Consider the following 17141-nt stretch of genomic DNA (forward strand, 5'->3'; position numbering starts at 1 on the left):
TGCAAAATTTTTTAATGTTTTTAAAAATATGTGTAAATCAAATAATAACTCCTTAAAATATGTGCTCCAACTGATTTTGAACATTTCTCAATAATGGGGAGTGAAAGATGACAGGGAAAGGTTTATCTTCACTTGCTGGAAATGCATTTCTTCATCAGAGAGAGTCGGGAAGTAATAAAATAATTTTCCAAGGTGTGCATGCTAAGGAGAACAGTGGAGGAACTTGGAGGGGAATTTCTGTGTGCTCCAACCTCTCTCAAGGTGGTTTCGTTAGGAGTTTGTTGCAGTACTGTGGCTGAGGCACGCCGTTATTTCATTTTGTAACAGGTTATATGGATCGATTTGTTCAGGACTACTGATAATATTCCAACTGTGGGAGACTTCATGTCTTCCATACAATTACTTTTTAAGACTGAATTGGTCTTGGCAGTATTTTAGTTTCTCTGGTGGGCCACAGTGTATTTCTTGCATGTTAAGCTTACAAATTTAATTTTGCAATGCAGCTAGTTTTGCTTTTTTGGTTTTTTTTGTGTGTTTTTTTTTTAAAAGTAATTATTGCCAATATGACAAAACACATAACAGCTTGTAATCGATTCTGAGTTTTCCTGCTTACGTGACTGCTAACAATCTGTGTATAAATACTTTTTAAAATTTTAAATTAAAAAAAAAAACCCTGATGTTATTTCTGTATTACTGTATAGAATTTTTTTTCCCCTCTATGCAGGCAGAATTTATTTACAGTTAAGTGAATAACTTTTCAGTTTTCGGACAGTTCTAGATTATAGAGCTGGCAACATCTGTAAAAACATTTTTCTGTCTTTTAATCTGGAGCATGGCTCTGCTGACACAATTTGTATTTTGGGTTAAGATTTTATTTCTGGCAGAGCTTGAATGTTGTTTCGGTCAAATGCTCTTCCTTCCCTGTCTGTTACTTTGCTCTGTTTTTCCATAGGCAGAGAAAGTAGATGCAGCGCTTCATAGTATGTTACTGAAGCAGGAACCACAAAGGCAACATTTGGCTTGCTTGGGCACCTGGGTCCTATATCATAACCTTCGTATTATGATACAGTATCTTCTGAGCGGCTTTGAGTTGGAACTTTACAGTATGCATGAATATTACTACATATATTGGTAAGAGGATGCTTTATTGACAACTGTTGGAGGAGGGGTGCTCCCACGTAGCTATAGTTGTGAAAATAGTTAAAGGAGGGACTTTTCTAATCTCAAGCTTGCTCCACACAGCATTTAGTTTAGCTATTCATAAAATCACATTCATAAAATCATAAAATCACACAACAAAAAAATCTGTTGGTCTCTTTTCTAGACCTACTAAATAGTGTACTTTTTTTCTGAAGTAGTCATTTGCTCTCTAATTAGCATTTTAAAACAGTGTCTTCTAATGACAATGACTGAAAAATATGCCAATGTTGGCTGACAAGAGAATACAGGAGGAGAACAATTTTCTTTATTCTTTTCTCTCTTTGTAGTACCAAGATCAATGGTCTTGTTGATCTCTAGTATTTTTAAAAAGATCTTCAGAGTTTTTGTGACTGTAATCTGAAAGTTGACTAGGTAAAAATAACATCTCATTCTGGGAGTCAAAATATTTTTTATTTTTCCGCTTCCGTTCACATTGATTATAGTTGATGGCTTGGTCCAAAAGGTAAATGATTTTTGATTATTTGGTTTTGATTCAGCAATAACAATTTTATGTTGAACCTTCCTATATTAAAGTGCTTCTGTACTTCAGTGTTTTGTTTTGTTTTCTGTAAAGCTACCGGTAAACTCTTATTAGGTAAGCTGTAAGCCTTCTTTCTGAGAGATTAGACCGGTTCAAATGGCTTGAACTTCAGCACATCTCGTTTTGTTTCTATGCTGTTTCATTAGTGGATTTAAACATTAAATGAGAAAACTAATACTCCAGATAGTTACCAAAAGATGGCAATATTCTTTAAGTAATACCTCAATAAGTAGTACCAGGTTTTCTGTAAGACGGTATTTTTTACCTGCCCGTATTTCCCCCCACCATTTTAATAAAATCACTCTTAATTGGAACTGTCATGTCAGCTGCTTTATCTCCTTACTGTAAGTGAAGGACAAAAAAGAGAGGGAATTTCTGAGGGGAAATGTGGAAATGAAACTCAAAATTATTATATTTCTCAGTAATTATTCTTCTGAATTATGACTTATGAGGTATTATTTCTTCATGCGCTCCAGATCTGTAATTTCTATTCTCTTTTTTCTCCTACTCCTTCTGATTTGAAGTAAGTCAAGAGATTTATTGGACCTGCTTCCACTTACTAAGAAATCGCTCTTAAAGGATTCTTAGAGATCTCTCTTAAATATTCAGGAATTGCACGTGGATTTCACGTTCCTGTGGGCTTGGCCCTTTTATTTAATAATTCTTGGATTTTTTAAATGCTTGAAACAAATCAGTAATAACCTTGTTTCTCAAAATAGTAATTCCTGACAAAAATAGAAAAGATATTACCATAGTATCTTTTTAAAAAATGCTTCATTTGCTGGAGGAAGGAAGAATTCTAGAAAAATTTGTTCTTCTAAGTATTTTGAAACAATAAGCTTAGACTTAATAAACATATAAGGAGCACGCGCCTATGGTTGAATCTGTATAGAGTCTTGTTTAAAAGAAAACCAAGCAAAATCAGAACAGACTTATCTGTTGATTTCAGCCATGCAAAGTGAAAAGTTTAACTGCCCTAAAAGTTGTCCTTTACTATTAGTTCTTTGAGTCAATGGCTTGGCATTCGGTGAGGATGTGTGCATTATGAATATGTTTTCCACTGCAGTTTGTAACAGCTACATACTGTTTTTACTGTAGGTATCTATCAGAGTTCCTCTACGCCTGGTTGATGTCAACACTGAGCCGCGCTGACAGCTCTCAAATGGCGGAGGAAAGAATAATGGAGGAACAACAGAAAGGCCGTAGTAGTAAGAAAACAAAGAAAAAGAAAAAAGGTATCTAGGTGTAGAGTGTAACTCAGACTTTTTTTTTTTTCCCCTTTTGCAGCTATGTAGAATTAGAATCCAAAATGTATGGAGTCAACACTGATGTGGGCAGTTTTGAAGGCCAAATATAAAAACTTAACTAAAGTCAGTCGCTGTGTAAGAATTTCCCATTTATTTGCTTACTTTTAAATAGGTCTTTCAGGAAAACCCAAATTCATTTATATTCACAGCTTCAGCAGTTGTGTTAAGTGTTGGATCCTGTGAGATGTAACTAACAGGTCCAGAGCAATTACCTTTGAAAAATACTACCTTTCTACAGTCTGTAATTCCTGCAGAATTATGTTTTTTGTGGCTGTAGGTAGATTCAAAGACTAAACTTTCAGTGGATTTCTGTAATTTCTCTGGGTTCAGATATTGTTCAAGCATGTTTCTTAATTTTACAATGATGAGTTGCCGCCTTTCAATTCAGTGACAATACTATTGTGCAAAAGCCACCTGAGAAACTCATTCTTTCTCTGGTGTACATGTATGAGAGAAAATGAGAATTTCCCTTCTTACATCATAGCAGTCTGGCTCTGTGGTCAGAACTGTAAGCCTGCTACCAAAAAGGCATCCAAAACCAGTGTCTAAATAGAATTTGATAGAGATTTGCCATGCCTCAGTGGCTACTATGGTTGTGGTATGTTGGAGTTACTTCAGCATTAACATTGCAAGTAAACACCATGCAGAAGCTCGCTTTCATTCTTTGCTGGGTCATCTTTTTTGTGTGTTTATCGTTGTGGCCTTTTCAAGGGGAACAAACGATTGGATATGAACACCTCAAGGTCATATCAACCAGAAAGTTACTACTGTGTTTTATACTTTTTAAAAAGGTGCCAAGTGTGGGGCAGTTTGGCAGCAGTTAAGTACTGGAAACTAAAGGGAAGGTTAAAGGAGTATTATCTTTCTTACTAGAATAAAAATGCTTTAACCTTCTAATCTTAAAAGTTTTTAAAAATCCATGAACATAGCGAACAGGCCACTCAACTGTAATTGAGTTGAGTGTTCTCTCAAGAGAGCGAACTCTAGAGAGAAGCAATTCTAGACTATTGTTTAGTGTTGTATAGTGAGTGGCATGCTAATACTGTTGACTGTCTGGATCACTTTATTTCACCGGCAGCAGTATGGTACTCATGCAGCTGTTAAGTCTGTCTTGAGATATTTGCGTGATCAGGAGCCAGATGATCAGAAGTGCATGTCCGTGCTTTTTATGCTTCAGTTTTCTTCCATTATTTTAAAATATAACTGAGAATTATGTCACTTTCTTAAAATTTGAAAGAACTGTTTTGATCTGAAATTAATATATGTACTTATGTTGAATAAAAAAAATCTTATGTGAAATTTGCAGTTCGCCCTCTCAGCAGAGAGATCACCATGAGTCAAGCGTACCAAAATATGTGTGCTGGGATGTACAAGGTAATTTATTTGTGCTTCCTGAACGATGGCTTCAGTTTTTTTTCTAATAGGAATCAAGCATACATTGCATGCCGCCTTTGTTTTTAGTGGGACTGGAAATTAAGTTCAAGTTTATAATGTGATATGGTTAATTCTCTTCTATTTTTCTATCCTCCCGTTAATAGCTAAATCATAACTTTCATCTTGCTTAAAGCAAAATGTGACATAAAGCTAACAGTTTTCACTGTATTTTCCCGTTCCTTTTTAGACAATGATCGCATTTGACATGGATGGCAAAGTAAGAAAACCCAAGTTTGAACTGGATAGTGAACAAGTTCGATATGAGCACAGGTTTGCTCCATTCAACAGCGTTATCACACCACCCCCAGTGCACTACTTGCAGTTTAAAGTAGGTAATCTTAAAACAGGATGTCGCTCATGCTTTTGTGAGTCATTTGCTCACCTGCTTTAGATATTGTTGTCATTGTAGAAAGAGGCTTTGGTATCTCAAAGTTCATATTGAAGCATAAGTCAAAATTGCAAGGAGTTCTAGCTTTAGTTGTGTGCAAGGAAAATATTTTGCTTTGAATTCTTACTAAAATCAGACTCTTGGATGTTTAAAAATTGGTCTGATGTGGCAGTTTGAGATGCTTGTGTTGGTTTGCATGAAAATGAAATCTCTTGAAAGTCTGTTGACAGACCTTTTGTCTGTGGTTTATATAGCAGCACGTTTTTATTACTGCAGCAAGCAAACAGGAGAACGAAACAAAAGTAATTTTGACTGTGCAATCACAGAAGTGTTGGTTGGAAGGGACCAGTGGAGGCTTGTCTTTTCCAGTCTTCTCCCTGAAGCAGCATTACAGATCAGATCAACTGTGTCTTTGTCTAGCCAAGTGTGAAAAAATCTGAACTGCAACTGTACTATATTGTATGCCAGTCACTCTCCCTACTTCAGTGTTATGAACAGATGTAGTGGAAATTAAGACTATAGTGGCTTCCTACTTGTCACTGAAGTTTTTTTTATCCCTAATGAAAAAAAAAAGATTTGGAAGCATCAGAATTATATACAATGAAGTTTTGAAGAGTTTCAGTATCTCCCTTGCTGTGAACTTGATTTGAGTAAACAGTATCAAATACTTCTTTTTTTTCCTCCTATTTTTTCCTGTAATTTCTTACATGGCACTATTTCTGCATGGCACTATTAAAGCAAACGAATGACAAGTTGTTCAGGAGAATGATTATGTTTTATAAAGAGTATGAGAAGTTTATTGCACTTTGTGGCACTGTGTTGCTGCTTGGTATTTGCCATTCTAAATAAACATTTTCAACTTCAGTGTTTATATCAACTAAACAATGTTTTAAGAACAACTTTTTCTTGAATATAGTAATTTGTTTTCATTTAAGGTGATAAAAATGCGATTTGTTGTTAACTGATTTTAATATATATTTATATATTTCTGTAACATGCTAGGAGATGTCTGATTTAAATAAGTACAGCCCGCCTCCTCAGTCATCGGATCTCTACATGGCAGCTAGCAAACACTTCCAGCAGGCTAAAATGATTCTTGAGAATATTCCTAATCCAGACTACGAGGTAAAACCGAAATACTGAAAAAAGGAGTACTTGCTCATAATAGAGTGTTTGTTTTCAGCTGGATCTGCTTGAGATCCAAAGTGTACTTTGTCAAAATGCTGAGCAAAGCTGACTGCTTTGATAAAGGAGTGGACAGAGGAGCATGATGGCATCTGACACGGTGGTCTGTTTCAGTAGATTAGGTAACATAATCAGGGTTGTGCTCTGTTTCAAAACCTCTCCCTGCTGAGTATCTTAGATGCTAGAGAGCAATTTAGTTCCTTCTTGCATGTTGCCTTCTATCCCCATTCTAAAAGCTCATCTGTTTTAACAAGGAGGTGACACATGCCTGCTTCACTTACCTGGAATCTGGTAATTCACATGTAGTCTTGAGGGATGGTAGAAATAGGTTTGAATGTCACCAGGCTGAAAAGAGGATTGAGTCTGGCACTTGTTTCCTAAAGCAGCTTTCTCAGCACTGGACTGTAAGTAGGAATTTCTTCCTCCTTGTCCATAGCCTAAGTGTCCCAGACTGTATTTTGGAGCAAGGAGGATGCTTATTCTGTCGCATCTGAGCGGGTTAATAACAGTTGCAGAATTAGGTCCTCGTGAGAATTTAGGAATCCCTGCCTGTTCTCTGGATCTCATGTACTTACACATGAGCTGTATGGTTGAGGCCAACCAGGGTAGTTAGGTGTAGTTCAAGTGTGCCCGGAGCACTTCCATGTAAAAAGCCCCTGGTTTGATACTTGAGTTTCCCCTTCTCATCGTATCACAGTGTTGGGGGTAGATGCCTAGAGTCTAAACCTTTATTTGGAGGAGTGCCTCAGAACTCTTTCAACATAAGCATGGAGAGCAGCGGTTTCTTTGCTCTAATAAAAAAGGTAACTATTAAAATGAGTGTTCCCTTCATTAAATTTCATTAATCTATCATCTGTTATACTTCAAATCCAAAACAGCTTGATCTCTGTTAAACGGATGCTGTAAGAGGACTGCTGTATTGCTACTGTATGTAAATATTTGAGTGTTATCTTTGAAATAATTTTGAGGTCATATGCTTTCACTTGAAAATTTCTTGCTGTTTTGTGTTTAGGTCAATCGAATTCTAAAAGTTGCTAAACCCAATATTGTTGTCATGAAGCTGCTGGCAGGAGGCCACAAAAAAGACTCTAAGGTAAGAAAATGCCAGTTGAATTGAACGTGAAATGCAGTATTACACCCTGTGCTACCACAGGTCTCTTACAGCTGAATGAGCAGATTCAGGCATACTTTCTCTAACTCTTCAAAGAACTGGGAAATTAACAATCCATTTTTCCCTTGCAAATTGTTGTAATTATTTAAATATGGAAAACTCTCATTTCCGAATATTTTGGAAAAAAAATTGGGAAGTGCATGTGGGATGATACGTACAAATATGGGTGGGTATTCTTCAAGAGCAGGAAGAAATAATTGTTAGCAGCGCATCAACAGCTTGTGCGAACACAATGGGGAGAGTGCTGGCTGTCGGGATGAGTGGGTCAGCTGGGCCGGAGGGAGAGGGGCCTTCAGGCTTCCTGATGAAGGGGCACACCGGCACTCTACAGCTTTGTGCCCATCGCTACTGGAGAGTGATTGGCATATCCGGAACTGGGTTGGAATGTTTTTCAGGTATTAATTTAAAGAGCTAGGATTTTTTTTTTTCCAGTCTTTTGACGTTTAAAAGTTTTTCTTCGTCTGCAGGGTATTTTGACATTCAGTAGTACTGCTGTGTAATGGTTTAAATCTTTTCTTTGTAGGTTCCTCCAGAATTTGACTTCTCCCCTCATAAATATTTTCCAGTTGTGAAGCTTGTTTGAAAGACAAGAGATTATTATTGTTAAGATACCCGAATCATAATGTGAATATCTGATACACAGGTGGAATATCTGATGCCATATCCAGACTGAGAGGGAGCTCCAGGATAAAAATACTGTTACATAGAATATCTATAGTCTGCCTTGTTTATGTGATATGAATGAGAACTGCTGTTTTAAAGTCGTTTATATAAAGTTTTACTGGTGAAGCTGATTTTAATCAATTCACTGTATTGTTGAAGAAAGTTGTACCTTAATTGATTTTATTACAGTTTTAATCGTAAGTTAATTTTTCTGAATATCGCCTTTCCCATTTTCATTATTAGAAGTGGATGAACTGTACCGAGTTAAGGTGAATACACAGTAGAGAAGATTACTTTTATTTGAAAATGCTTATCTAAACTGAATCAGGCTTAGTATTAAAAAAAACATCAAGGAAAAGTGTTAATTTAACCCCAAAATGATTACAGCAAAGAAGCTTTCATGCCTCACACAACTAAAAATCTTAGTGATAGTATGTAAACCACAGTTCCAACTGAATCTCTTGTTTTGTTCAACTAAAAAAGTCCTTTAAAGTTCTATATAGTAGACATACAGGCCCCTTGTCTACTATATATGTCTACTACAGGCCACTTGTTATATTCCCATAGTACTTGAAGCCATTCAGAATGATTGTATTCCTTTATGCTTTTGAAGATTGCTCTTACGCAGGTTTTCAGAGCCTGTACTGTCAGAGGTGTAACAAGTGTGCTTCATATGAAGGTGGTCTTGTGTATGGAGAGGACATCTGCCTGGCTAGTGAGAACCCACTCAGGTTTGGGTCCTTTACAGAAATACCACCAAAACAGAAGTCTGGCAATATATTAATTACCTTAAGGATTCTGTTGTTCGGGATTTTACCAGTATCAGGTTAAAGCCATTCATTCAACTTGAATACCATGTTTCACTGTACTCTTTAACAATCACTATTAAATTCCAGACTGACTGAATCTCAGCTATGTAACTGTTTACAGATTAAGTCCTAAGAAAATGCTCCCTTAACTCAGAATATATGGGTAAAATTTTGATGCTAATTTTCATTTCACATAAACAGTGAAAAAAAGAGTAACCAAAAACTCAGTAATGGAAGTCAGTGCTTTTCTTAGAAGAATTCAAGTTGCACATGGAAGTCTGTCAGTGAACTGTTTACATATTTAGGCTTAATAGGCACTGTTTGACTTGAGCTCTGCCTGTCACTCAGCAACAACTAGTGCTCTCTTCACACACAAAAGAACCAACCATCCACGTGCATATTTATGTCATCTTAAGTTACAGGAATTGTAAACCAGTACACTGAGGAATGAAACACCACAAAAGTAGTTACAAAATGAAATGCACTAAGAGAAAGCCAAGACAAATTTGCACTTTCTTAAATGGAATTGCTGGTTGGGAAGTTAGTCATGTCTGTCTGCTCCCATGCTGTCTCGACAGAGGTTGGTTCATGTTCACAAAGATTGCTCCAAGCACAGGTGTCACCAATACCACCTTCTGAACAGCTGGCCACACAATGCAGATGGGACTGCACTTAAGGGTGCTTTAGTGGTAGTAGAGGGTATTTCTAGGTTATTGCAAGTAAACTAGTTTCTAGTTTGCATTCAACAAGTTACAGAAAAGACAAAGACTACAGAACATTAACAACACGATACATTGTGCATAACAAGATTTCACAACAACTACAGCTTCACCTGTGGGAGACACTGAGATGTCTGGTAAATGCATAGTCTGGTTTACCATCTGGCAGAGAAGATTAGTCACTCTGAACAGCTGAGACGCTGTTCTACACAGCAAGCATTTGCCTTTCTACTTTTCAGCAGAAGATAGTGGCTGGCAGGAGTAGAGGGAAGTTGTAGCACTTCATAGCCATTTCAGGTGGCTTCTGTCATGAAAAGTTCAGGAGTATGAATGTTTACACTCATAACTTGTGCAAGTTAGTGGTAACTCAACCATACCATCATGCTTAGCTTCTGAACATGAGTCCAAGAAAGCTTTCAGAAAAATCTTCCTGCTAATCTCATAATAAGACAACAGTATTGTCAGGATCCTACTTTTTTTTTTTTTTAACCTAAAAGCTAAGAACACAACGAGGACAGTGTGTCAGCCTGGTTAAGTTGGCCACTTCATTTAGGAGGCACAGGAAAATATATCACACTGCATAATATCAGAGGACTAAAAATTATGCTTTCTGAGTCTATCTCTGCCAGGCACATGGGTAGACTGCAGCATGGGCCATTCTTCACCCTTCCCATGTTTTGTCAAGGTAAGTAAGTTAACTCCTCTTAAGCTCCTCTTAGAACTCGGCTGGGGATTTCTCACTGCACTGCTCAGGGGAGAGTTCCATCCTTGGCAGAGGACTCTCTTCTTTCATCTACCAGCAATCCACACATACTGTCACCATAGTATGACTGCAGGAGTTAGCTGACTTCAAAGTTACTACACTTACTGCTAGTTGGTTTCAATTTTGTAATTGACAGGAAGTCAAGAGTCATTGCAGAGGTCAAGCTGCTTTAAAACAAGCCTCCCGAGATTTAAGATTACTTTTTTCACCACTGAAACAGTACTAAAACTTCACAAGAAAATACTACTTCATTTGGGCCTTTACTGAAGCCTTGAGAAGACAATCAAAACGTTCTCAGATCACTTTGCTCTCATTGCTGCATTTATATGAAGAGGTGAAAAAGTTGCACTGTGAACCTCCTTTGTTCACAACCTCTGTAGTTCTTCACCTTGCTCAGGTAAGTGGTTCTTCAGATCATCAGGGTTTTGAACTAATTAGGAAAAAAGAAAAAGGTACAGAAATCTCTTTAAGAAGCTGAAGTGATAGTTCTTCATTTAGAAAACAATCCAGAACACAGCAGAAGAAATTCTGAAAGTACTGTTAAGTACTGTATAGTACAGTAAAGCTACAGATACTGTCCCTCCCCCACCACATCTTCACCAGTAGCTTCAGTGACACTATACAGAAAATAGACCACACTGTCAACATGAGGGAAAGATCAAAAGACAGAAGTTAGCTAGCTATATTGTTACAGGATACCATTTGAAATATCATTTTAAAAGTTTCCAGCGCGTGGTACTTTTAGGGTAAAACTTTTCTTTTTTACCATTTTCAATCCCTGCAAGTGCTGCTTGCTTGTCCGTTTCTGATTCAGCTTCATTCTCATCTACATTGTAATCAACATCCTTGTCCTGGTTCAGTGCTTCATGTTCCTGTTTGTCTGTAAAAACATAAAAATTAATTAGTTTTATGCTATACCATAAGGTCATCTGCACAAGAAACAGATCTTCCACAGAATTTATTTTGCTGCTGAATTAATTGGTTTTGAAGTGTTAAATTTCAGAGCTAGCCTTTGCTGTATATCTTTTCTAGAGAGATAAAAGACAGGATCTTTTGGGATTTGGAAAGTGTAATAAAATTCAGCCAGCACTCAGACAGAAAAGAAAAGCATTAAACAATTTCAGAATACAGTAAAGGACAGCCTAAGGAAGAGTAAAACCTGAAACAAAGGCTAAAAGCTTGACTAAAACTGTTGCTTTAAATGTATTACCACCAGTGCTAAAATGTATCTCAGCTTCCCTTCTTGTAGTTTGTCCACCAAACTAAAGCTGTGAACATAGCATTTAAACAAAACAAAAAAAAAAGCCCGAGTATTTTATGTGCTAACTTGACACAAAAGTGCTTTTCTATAAAAGATTTTCTTCACTCAATCATTTAATTATCTAAACTTTTATTTCTTATGTCTTATGATTTCTTTATATAAAGAAATAGATAAAGAGCTCTTTATATAAAGAGCTCAGAAGCAAATGGAAAAATTATTTCTGATTACCAAACTACTATATTTTTCAGTTAACCAGCCAGAAAAAAAAAAAAAAAAAAAAAATGTAACAGCATAGAGGTGTAAGTGCACCCCAGTCAACAGAGATGAGAGTCACTGGTTCTGAACGTTCTTAAGCCAAACCCTGTAATTAGTAGCTGGCTTAGAAACAGGCTTGAAAATTTTTAGCCTCATGTTGTCTGTGTTCAGACCACCACATCAAACAGATTTTTACAGCTACAGACCTAACGGTCTCAAACTTTTAAAAGAAGCTGTTATTGACAGAGAGAGGATACTCACAGAATGCAGAAGAATTTTTTTTGTACCGTAGGCTCCTTTGGCTATAAGGAACCTTGGTGGTAAGGTATGCTACTTTTGTTGAACAATCAAGCCTGAAGAACATCCTGCTAGTCTTTCTAGCTCAAAGAAACTCTGACCTTTCACGGGCTACATCTGTGTATTTATTTCCGTTAAAATGGAAGCCGTTTAGATAACTTATATTCATATCTCTCTGGCCAATAGCCTGCTCCGGCCAGCATCTTTTTGGACTAGTTAGAAAAATATTATTTTAGCAATGCAGATGAGATTATTTATCCCTGCCAAGTTATCAACAGTGTTAACATCATTACTCATGATTCTATGAATGCATTTACTAGAAAAGCATTAACAGCATTTTTTTGTGTGTATCAATGCCTGGTCTGACTGCCATAAGGCTTCCTCTTGACTGCTCTGGGCTACTGGGTCCACCTGAGACCAACTTCCTCAAGACACACAGAAGGATGTCTAGATTCTAGTCAAATTTAGGCACAACATCAATACTCTGCTGCTTGGTGCCATGCAGACATGCAGTTCAGGGTCACACATGGTTGGTGCCAGAAACAAGCACCTTTGCAACACCTGATCTGCAGTTTTGCAGACTCACAATAATAAGTTTTAGATACCTGAAGTCTTAGGTCAAGTTTTATTCATGCTAGCTTATTTTGAAATAGGGATAAATAGCGTTTGCACACTGACACTATAAAAAGACTATCTGCAAAACATCAATATATAGTATCTCTCTATTTACCAATGTTTTAGATGGTTAACATCTCATCCGTTTCAAATGCATCATATTCTTATAAAGGCTCATGTGCAGAAAGTTTCGGGGCTAATTTCCCCAAACACCTTGTACAGCCAATGGAAAGAGAGAGCAGAAGGCTGCTATGGTGATGCGGAAGAATTCAGCCTGGTAGCTCCATGTTGCACAAACAGAAGCCTCCATCTTTACCCGTGGACTGTAGAAGACTGCTGGGAACTGACTCACCTTTTACATTTTGCACTAACCTTTATGAAACCTTATAACTAAGTCTGGGCAGCTGCCACCACTGTTGCAGAAATCATGCCCTATTCCACACTTTCATTTTGTTACTGTTCTTAACAATACATGACATGCTACCAACCAGCGCTTCTGGGGGGCGAGTCATCCTGCTTAGCATCATAGTTTACGAGCTGCTCCCTCTCAACTTCCTCACTCTCAGCCTGCTCTGCTGCTGGCTGTAACGCATCTTGCCCAGCTACTTGTTTTTCATCTTCAGATGGATTCAGCTCCTTCTCTGACTCAGGCAGCATCTCCTTATGACCTGCTGCAGCGTTGAGTGAATCCTGTGGGTTTTTCAGTTGATTAGAAAGCTGCTCCTCTTCTGCCTTAGGCTCCTGTTTTCTGATGTCAGCTAGGTCGCTTATTCTTTCTGTAAACAATAAAAACGATTCTGAGTAAAAAACCTAATGCCTTTCCGTGGCGGCACACATTAAAAACCTTTAAGTAGTACTGCTTTATCTGTCTCATTCAATTCTTGTTTTTCCTCTGAAAGAATATCTTTCAGCCACAACAGTTCCCAAGATAAAAAGAAGACAACACATTTTTCCTACTGGAAACAGCTAAAGGATGAGACATTGTTCACTGTCAACAGATCACACTTCTACCTACTTAAAATTTTGGTACGGGCAGTTAATAAATTGGGCAGGTGAAACAGAGCAGTTGAAATAAAAATTGCAGTGTCCTATATAAGCATCAGGTTTCTGTGTTACATTTCACTACTAACAATAAAACTGATGTGGTGTTCAAAAGTAGCTCAGGACAAAGCAGTCACAGATTTGCAAGTAAGTCAAGGCTTTTCTTATTTTTAAGTATGAAGAGGAAGTGCAGGAGGGATATTACTTTTAGCAGACGTTACCACATCTTTTTTCTTGTGTATCTGTATTTTTAACTAAAAAAAAAAAAAACACAATAAAATTTGCCTGAATATACTATATATAGATGTTGTCTTCAATTGATAGCCATCTAAAAGATAGCTTTCTAAAATGACTTGTATGCTCCCAAGATTGTAATTTAAGATAACATGTAAGAATTATTACATACAAAATTTAATTTCTATCACACACAGTACTATATGAGACTGATGCACAAGGATACATCCATCCAAATTAATAGTTTATGAGAGTTTAGAGCCAAAAGCAACCATTAGGTTAACTAATCTGATGTCCTGCATTGCATTTTGCTCAGTGACAACACTTGGGAAGCATGGATGTGTGTTTGTTTAAAGCCTAACTTTCAGCTATTCCACAGGGAGGGGTAGCAGGCTACATGTATCAAACTTACTAAGAAAGAAAATTTTAAACATGGTTGAAAAACATTGCTTCCAATAGCAGGGTATTTTCTCCATATTAAATGAGGAATACGACTCCATAATTGTAAATATTCCTATTTTCCTTTACATGCAACATGTCAATTACAACAAAACTGAACCAGTAGAAATGCTAGTAATCATACCTCTCCACAGCTGAAAAATTTATTAAAGTTCAGTCTACTTTTTCCACCTTGATCTTGTGTACAATAAATGTTTTTCAAATGTTCAATTAAATTAGAAACATTCTTCACCGGTTGCTAGTAAGACTGATTTCCATCTCACCTTTAGCCTGCAGTGGGTCTGTCTTTTTTTCTGTAGGTACTGCTTTAGGTACATCTTCTTTGGGTTTCTGCTGTTCCAAGTCAGATGGCTTGAACTCGGTTTGCTTCACAGCTGGCAGTTGAATATTGACCTACAAAGTGAATGTACGCCGATAAGCAATGGTCTATATAACTACTGCTGGATTTGGAAAGGGAAGTGGAAGTTAGGAAAGAATTCCATAAGGGAAAAAAAGTCCTAGTACCCTCAGAAATACTTGGACTGAAGTTTTTATTGGTGATGGAAGTACCATACAATCTTGAACATGGAGTGATGTTTCTATTTTACAGCACAACACATCAGGAGAATTTAATACATCTTCTTTAATCTAATTGCAGCTAATGATAAAGTTACTGTTCTTGGTTAGTGTTTCACAAGAACCGCTACCTGTTTTTCTCTGAGGGTCACAGAACTGTAACCCACACACTTCTCCACTGTTGCCCTGCTACCGCGTCAGGGTCAGCAGAGCAAAAAAACTGGATGTCATTAACTAATGTTAGTAATCTACAGGGACAGGTAAACTGAGTTTAAGCAAGCCTGTACAGAACTGGTCTAAAACAACGCTGAATGCAGGATTAGGAGAAGAGAAACATAAGCCAACTAACTAGACAACGGTATGTGTTTAACATGATGGAGCTTACTTAAGAATGTAGTAAAAACTGGCACTAGACTGCTCTCAGCATTTAACCTGCTTAAAGATCAATGGCTAAGATGCACACCACCTTGAAGATCTTCCAATTCAGCAATTAAAATTTTATGTACAACTTCTACTCATATTAGCATTTAATTGGCTGAGAGCTGTGTCAATTCAGTTCACACAAACAGCAAACATGGAATGTGCCTGGAGCCCATGCTGCGCTATACCAGCTTTGCTGCCAAAACCTGCACTATGACAAAACTGTTTGTTCTATGGGGATTTTTTGTTGGGGTTTTGTTTTGTTTGAAGAAAATCAAAAGACACAAGAGAAAGAACAAGCATACAGACATTTAGAGATATAGAGCTTTTTTTTTTTTTTTTTACACATGGTACTATACAAATCAATAGGCAACCTGGTGGTACAGAAAGTCATACAGTCAAAAGGAAGTTTTCTGTTACAATTGTCGGTAAGACTGTAGCTACCTGTTGTTCTAAGCAGGCCAATAAAACACTAGATTGTCAAGTGTCCATAGAGTCATTTAGAAAAACGTCCACAGAGAAGTGCAAAAATAAGCAAGAGGCCAAGGTCACAGAGGATTTGTAGGATATGATTACTTGGCCGTTTTGAAAACGTTTAAGCTCAGTCAAAGCCAGGCAGAACTAAAGACCTTGTTGGGTCAATACGATGAAATCCAACACCAACAATAAGTAATATGGCATCAACTCTTATGAAAGCTTGAGAAGCAAGTATTACCACAGAGTATTTGGTTATTGCAGTAAAGATATTCAGAATAACTCTGTCCTCCTTCAGTCATTGAAACGAAAATGCTGTATTTAGAAATGTTTCTATTTTATAAATAATTCAGCCTCTTGAGGTCACTCTACAGTAGAAATCATCAGAAACTGAACATAAGACCATTTTTCACTTTATGCTGGGCATGAATTCTGTAAAAACACTGAGCCTGCACTTAAGAGAAAGAAATTACCTCTTTATTAAACATGCAAAAGCCCTTAACTTATATTATCTTAAATTTCTAGATCAGTAATTTTTAATGACAGCGTCAAATAAATCAGAAGGGTGTATGCTGAAAATTTTTTAAGTTGAAATGTTTGGATAAAAAGAAATTGGAACATGTATATTCCTCAACTGAGAAGTATATAGCATTCCTTAATATACAGAGCTGTAAGAAAAGCTGTATACCTACTAATCAACCAACACTCCATCTTCTTTCTCTGTTTTATTTTAACACTGACTTTTCCATTACCTAAGCATCTACACCTTACAAACAAGAATTATTCTGGCTAAAAACATATATAGATTTCCTCAGGGTCATTCTGCGCTACTGATAAATAACTCAGCTTTTGTACAAGCAAAAAGTTGCAATTCTTGGGCAAGCAAACAACTGAGAAGGTTACAGCTGGACAGGTGTAAGCTGTTTTACACCTTATAAGAAACACTGTCACAGACACTAGGACACACAAGCAGACAGAATTTATTTAGGCTGTAGCTATATTAGTGATTATCTCATCTGGGACCATCCCATCCCTAGATTAAAAGGGGAACAGATAACCTGCCCTCCTTAACCTACTGCCTGCTTTGAGTTAAGATTGCCTCCAGCTATGGCACTTGTTTCAGGAGACTGACATTGTCCTGCAGAGGGTCTTCAGCCAAACTCCTCAGGTTCCTTCTGGGATGACTTCCCTTCCAAACTGGAAATGGTAAAAAAAACCCCAAACCACACAACAAAACAAAACAAAAAAGCAGATGGTGCAAATGATTGTAATGAAAGTCTGTTGCAAAGCCACACAAGAAATCCAGTCAACCACCTCTCTGGTATGGTCTTCCCCACGTCAACTTTACAA

At 37.2% G+C, this 17141-nt stretch overlaps 2 protein-coding genes across 7 annotated transcripts in view; one reads left to right on the forward strand and one right to left on the reverse strand.

The window, feature by feature from the left end:
• Positions 1-8105, forward strand: part of NAA35 (N-alpha-acetyltransferase 35, NatC auxiliary subunit) — a 25789-nt gene extending 17684 nt beyond the window's left edge. For both annotated transcript variants that reach the window (XM_074570784.1, XM_074570785.1), the window contains exons 17-23: positions 953-1131; positions 2840-2976; positions 4355-4422; positions 4670-4810; positions 5873-5995; positions 7068-7148; positions 7750-8105. In XM_074570784.1, coding sequence (XP_074426885.1) covers positions 953-1131; positions 2840-2976; positions 4355-4422; positions 4670-4810; positions 5873-5995; positions 7068-7148; positions 7750-7809 — 789 coding nt within the window. In that variant the 3' untranslated portion in view covers positions 7810-8105. The remainder of the gene's footprint in view (positions 1-952; positions 1132-2839; positions 2977-4354; positions 4423-4669; positions 4811-5872; positions 5996-7067; positions 7149-7749) is intronic.
• Positions 8053-17141, reverse strand: part of GOLM1 (golgi membrane protein 1) — a 34354-nt gene continuing 25265 nt past the window's right edge. For all 5 annotated transcript variants that reach the window (XM_074570790.1, XM_074570786.1, XM_074570791.1 and 2 more), the window contains 4 exons: positions 14606-14735; positions 13097-13384; positions 10947-11060; positions 8053-10610 (listed from right to left, as the gene is read on the reverse strand). In XM_074570790.1, coding sequence (XP_074426891.1) covers positions 10546-10610; positions 10947-11060; positions 13097-13384; positions 14606-14735 — 597 coding nt within the window. In that variant the 3' untranslated portion in view covers positions 8053-10545. The remainder of the gene's footprint in view (positions 10611-10946; positions 11061-13096; positions 13385-14605; positions 14736-17141) is intronic.

This window comes from Larus michahellis, chromosome Z (assembly GCF_964199755.1).
Source record: "Larus michahellis chromosome Z, bLarMic1.1, whole genome shotgun sequence".
NCBI lineage: Eukaryota > Metazoa > Chordata > Aves > Charadriiformes > Laridae > Larus > Larus michahellis.